This window comes from Egretta garzetta, unplaced genomic scaffold (genome assembly GCF_000687185.1).
Source record: "Egretta garzetta isolate BGI_Z169 unplaced genomic scaffold, ASM68718v1 scaffold259, whole genome shotgun sequence".
Lineage (NCBI taxonomy): Eukaryota > Metazoa > Chordata > Aves > Pelecaniformes > Ardeidae > Egretta > Egretta garzetta.
In genome coordinates, this window is record NW_009260770.1 from 2,079,454 (window position 1) to 2,084,564 (window position 5,111).

Sequence of the window (5,111 nt, forward strand, 5' to 3'; positions counted from 1 at the left end):
CTTGAGCATGTAGAATGGTACTTGGTCCCAATTTTTATATAAAACTTAAAAAAATGCTCCAAACTTCAATGAAAAGAACTTCCTCTTCACTGATGATATCCGGTGCTGTGCTCCATCCCATTGTACTTCCTGGTGCTTTTTGAAGCATTACTTTTGGAAACATAACTTTTGGAAACATAATTTTTGTAATACATAGCTTCAAGTTGCATTGGGAGAAGCACAGTGGGACTATATATTGAAATATAAAGACTTTTGGCTTTGTGAAAAGCGCTGATTAATAATCCAGTGTTGAAAACCAGCAGTTCTGTTTTGCCACTGTTTGTGTATCCTGTGATTAGCATTTGAAGATGTATTTCTCCAAACATGATGATTAGTGGGAAAACTGTATGGGCATGTTGTTATAGTTGCAGAATTTAACTGTTGTTGAATATCTGCTTGATTAATGAGCTTATTTTTCTAGATTTAAAGACAAAAGCAGTGTATTATTTCTTTGTATGTTATGCCTTCAAAATGTGTATAATTACTTTTCTGTAAATAACTGTATGCCAGGGGGGGGGGGGGGGGAAACGTTGACAAACTTGGCTTATATTTTTAAAAGGAGAAATGGCTTCTGTCCCATCTAAATATTTTTACCTTGCCCTGAGATAAGGTGTATTAATAAGAAATTGAATGTTTTTGATTAGGTACATCCACAGACCTGTCAACCCTGATGACCCTCCACTAGTTGAACAACCCAAGCCGCTGTATCCTTATCGCACGATAGGTTGTATCTTCAACCATCAAAAGTTCTTTGCAAATTGTCAGCCCTCTGACGCTGTGGAGGTCTGTGTGTTTGACCTGCATGATGAATCTAAATGGAAACCCATGAGTGGAGAAGCAATAAAATCTGTATGTTCCCCTGGAACAACATCTTCAGTTCTCCCTTTTCCTCCTCTGTGTGCTTCCACAATAGATGCTGCGGTAACAAGCAATGAGATTGAATTGCAGCTGAGAATACTGGTCTCTGAACACAGAAAGGTAATGCTGTTTAAAGATTGTCATTGATTTGTTGCAGTAGTAAAGGTGCATGTTTTTACTGTATGCTTGTTTTGGATAGCCATTTGTTAGTTCACCGACTCGTATCTTTGCAATGTGTTTTCCATCAGCTTTTGCAGAAATGCAGTATGTGAAAAATTAAATAACTGAAAAATTGTTTGGAAAGACTGTACTGAGCTAGTTTAGACGTCATACTTATTACGTGCAGTGGTGATTCTGTAGCCTCATGCGTGGGCTCTTCCACCCACCCTGCCTTTGCCTCTCATTCTAGGTCTGTGATCTTCAGTTTACCAGCACCTGCAGACCACCTGTGAGTGGTCTGCAAAAGCCAGGAAGATCAAATGTGGTTGTCAGCGGGCTTTGCCTATCCATCGCAAATGGTTTTGGTCCCTAGATAAAAGCAGGCTTTCAACTTTCATTATCTTACTCTGACTGCTTTACAAAATCAGAGGTGTTTCTAGAAGTTAGTTTTGCCCTTTATCAGAATTTTTATGAGACGTAATGCGCCAGAAATGATTCTTCCTGTGCTGGATATGAAGGAGGTGATACTTTAAATCCCTGTTAGCCTATCTCTGGTTTTAATGGGTGGTTTTGGTAGTTTTTATCTCGCACACAATGCTCAACCTTCGGGGTGGCAAGTAATTCTCAGGAGCATGAATCTCATGCAACGTTGAATACATATATGGTAGATTTTTCTATTTCTTTGCACTTGCGGGTTGGTAGGAGGAAGATGCATGTACGTATGTATGTGCTTTGGGGAGCTGTTGCATGTTGGTTTTTCAGAAGTGGGTTTCCATGAGAGAGATTAGAAAAACATGAGGTGAATCTTATTTCCCATGTTTTTGCTGTGCATTTATGCACTATCTTCTTACATTTCACGCAGAGATGCTGTAGCTAGAACATCTAGTTTCAACTGTGCTGGTCTTGTTTTAGTCTAGTAGTCTAACTGCATTTCTTGGTAAATGTTTGATATTTTGTTGATTCTTCTGGCTGGTGTGTGAATCAATATACAAATCTTACCGCTTCGTGGGTTCACTTCCATTAACTACAAATTACAGAACTGTCACGGATTTATTTGAATCTATACAGTATATGAGCTTATTAATATCCTAATGTTCATTCTGCATGGTTGTCATCATTCTGTGACTTGCCTTGCAGGATCTTGGCCTTTCTACCGTTTGGGATGACCATCTATCCTATCTGTTGTCACCAGCATTAGCAGCTTATGAGCTCGAACGTACAACAAGCATTTCTGCTGGAAACGAAGAGTTTCAATAAAGGGTTTCCTATCCATTTCGTGTACAGAAATGCCAGGAGAGCATTTGCCACATGTCTTCGGTAAGTTTAATTGTAAAGATATACATGTTAAAACCAAATAGTAGTAATTAATTATTAATTACAACTAGGTTGGGTTTTTTTAATAATGACATTTAAAGAAAATTAATTTCCTTAAACTAGAACTGGAAGAGTTGTGTAGCATATGTAATGGGTCATGGGGTACAGAGCTTTTATGTTACATCGGTGAGTTCAGTGATGATAGACTTCTCCTGGGTTAAATTAAAGAACGAGGAGTTAATTTAATTTATCTGCACTTCTTAAAAATGATCAGTGATGGTCTTGTTTTCCCCCAAGGCAACAGCCCCTGTGCTGTAGAACAATATTATCATTTGTAAGGACGGACTCATGGCATTTACTGTTATTTGAGTGTTAGTCACATTTGAAATAACTGCACCTATGTAATTGGAAACTTCAATAATAGCTTAGTAATATATTACTTTCGTTTTGTCTTTTTGTCAAATAGGTCTCCTTTTTGTGAAGAAATAATCTATTGTAGGGGAGACCAAGTGCGACTTGCAGTTCGTGTACGAGTGTTTACATACCCCGAATCTGCATGTGCTGTTTGGATTATGTTCGCTTGTAAATACCGCTCTGTCCTTTGAAAAAAACCAACCAACCAAACAAAAAAAACAACCCCCAAAAAACCAAACCAAAACCCCACCAAAATCATTCAGACCTTTTTAGATCTGCAAAATAATGTATGTGGGTATAAATTATGCAATGAAAAACTAACACTGTATTTTGTATAAATGCCACTGATTTTGAATATCACGGTGTGTGTATTGCAGAGAATTGTGTACACAGTAACGATTGTATTTATAAAGAGAATTTATTCTTATTTTTAATAAAAGTTACTTTTAATACTTATCGGAATGTGGGTCAAGTTACTAAAATGCGTGCATAAAATACTAGCTTCTCTTCTGTGGTTCTGAATTGCTGTGAGAATTCATTTAGGAAAAAAGTCTGGTTTACCTCTCCAGGGTCAGAGCCTCTGTTCTACCTCTCCTCTCCACGCAGCGCCCGGTGTGAGTGACTGAGACCCAGAAATACCAGAGTTATAACACAGTGGAAAGTGTCCTTTCCACGATGAAATTTATTTCTGCCTCTCTTGGACCCAGCAATACCTTCTACGTTCAGCTTCTAAGAACAGTTCAGTCAGGTGTAGGTAATCTTGTTAATCTATGAATTTAATAGTTTATGAGGTTTGGGGTTTTCTTAATGTTTAAAATTAAGACTTGGATACCTGAAGATGTGAATAGCTGTGCTGGGTTAGAGAAGGTGGCTTAACCTGCTGCCTTTTTCCTGATGTTGGCTTAGGAAGTTTCTGAGGTAGAAGTTGTAGCCAGGCCATTGTGCTTAACAACCATTTTGTCTAATTCTGACACTCAGGTCCATACTTAATTATCCATCTGTGGGTTGGTTTGTCTTAAACCTGTGGATGATGATTTTTCTGAGTGTCTCTTAGTCTTCCATGCTTGGAGAAAGGGCAAGCAGTTGGACTTAAAACTCCATGCCGTGCCTCTCATGTTTTTCATCATGTGAACTCCAGTCATCTCTCTTTGAGGCTGAAGATCCGAAACTATTTTGATTTCTTCTGTAGAAGCCATTCCATATCTTTAATTATCCATGCCCGCCTCCTTTTGTTCTCCTTGTACGAAAGATCCAACTCTTTCTGCTGGTGCTGGAGCAAAACAAGAAAAACTAATCCTGGAGAAGCTTGCAACACCCAGAGCAGGAGCGAATGCTGGCATTTTGCACGTACGCTTAATCAGCAGTGTGGTGGCGTGACGCTATTTTCATCTTCTTTCCAGAAGTGCTAAATACTGCCTGTTGCAGGCAGCGCTTGGGCTTTTGCTTGAGATTTTAATAGTACGTTATGTACTTACTGGCCCTGCTGCTGAGAGGTTTAAAATACTTCACAAATCTGTTTTTGTGTTACCTTCCTTTCTACTCAGAGAAGATCAAGGTGGATTCGTTTGCCTGTTACACAGCATATGGGACCTGGATCGAAGCTTCAGGCAGTTCTATCTTATTATACCTTGAGAAGCTGGATCATACTGTATGGTGGATGTTGCTAAATGATATAGCTTTATTTAAATACTAGTTGTTTCTTATTTGATCAGTGTGTGTTACGCACATAATATGTCACTGCGAGAGGAAAAAAGCACCCCTGTTCAATACAGCTGAAACACGGAGCAGCAGCTCACTCGTTAGATGCTCATCACAGGCCACCAGGTCCAGCGTCCAGGACTCTGCGTGTGCAGAAGGGGACACCGTGCAATGCTGTCTTGTCATTTATACACTTCAGTCTTCCACATAAAGCAGGTAAAATTGTAGAATACCAAAGAAAACCCATAGAAATGTGTTTTTCTGATATGAGTTTTAAGTCATTCAGTCCCTGCAAGAGGAAGCCGGTACCAGCTCAGGGAGTAGCTGGCGCAGAGTGGGGGTGCAGAGTGCCCTTCTGGTGCCCGGCGCCAGGAACGCCTGTTGTCAGCGATTTGGGCAGACGTTTCCCATTTCGGCCCTTTCCAGGCTGTGCTCGTTCGCCTTGCTCTCGGCCTTGCTGCGTACCCTTGGGGCGCGCCTCCTGCCTCGCTGCTGCGGCGGGGGACGGGAGCTTCCCCGAGGCGGCTCTGCTTCTCTCCGAAAGCCGAGGCGCCCAGGATGGCGCTGGGGGTCAGCGTCCCCCGCTAGCCGCCGGGGGCGCGGGGCGCTGGCGTCCCGCCGGCCGGCTG

The 5,111-nt window shown here is 41.1% G+C and overlaps 1 protein-coding gene across 1 annotated transcript in view; it reads left to right on the forward strand.

The window, feature by feature from the left end:
- CEP76 (centrosomal protein 76) overlaps positions 1-3,193 on the forward strand; it is a 16,158-nt gene extending 12,965 nt beyond the window's left edge. The window contains 4 exon segments of the mRNA XM_009646208.2: positions 684-1,017; positions 2,194-2,309; positions 2,311-2,373; positions 2,837-3,193. Coding sequence (XP_009644503.1) covers positions 684-1,017; positions 2,194-2,309; positions 2,311-2,373; positions 2,837-2,975 — 652 coding nt within the window. The 3' untranslated portion in view covers positions 2,976-3,193.
- The last annotated feature ends 1,918 nt before the right edge of the window (positions 3,194-5,111 follow it).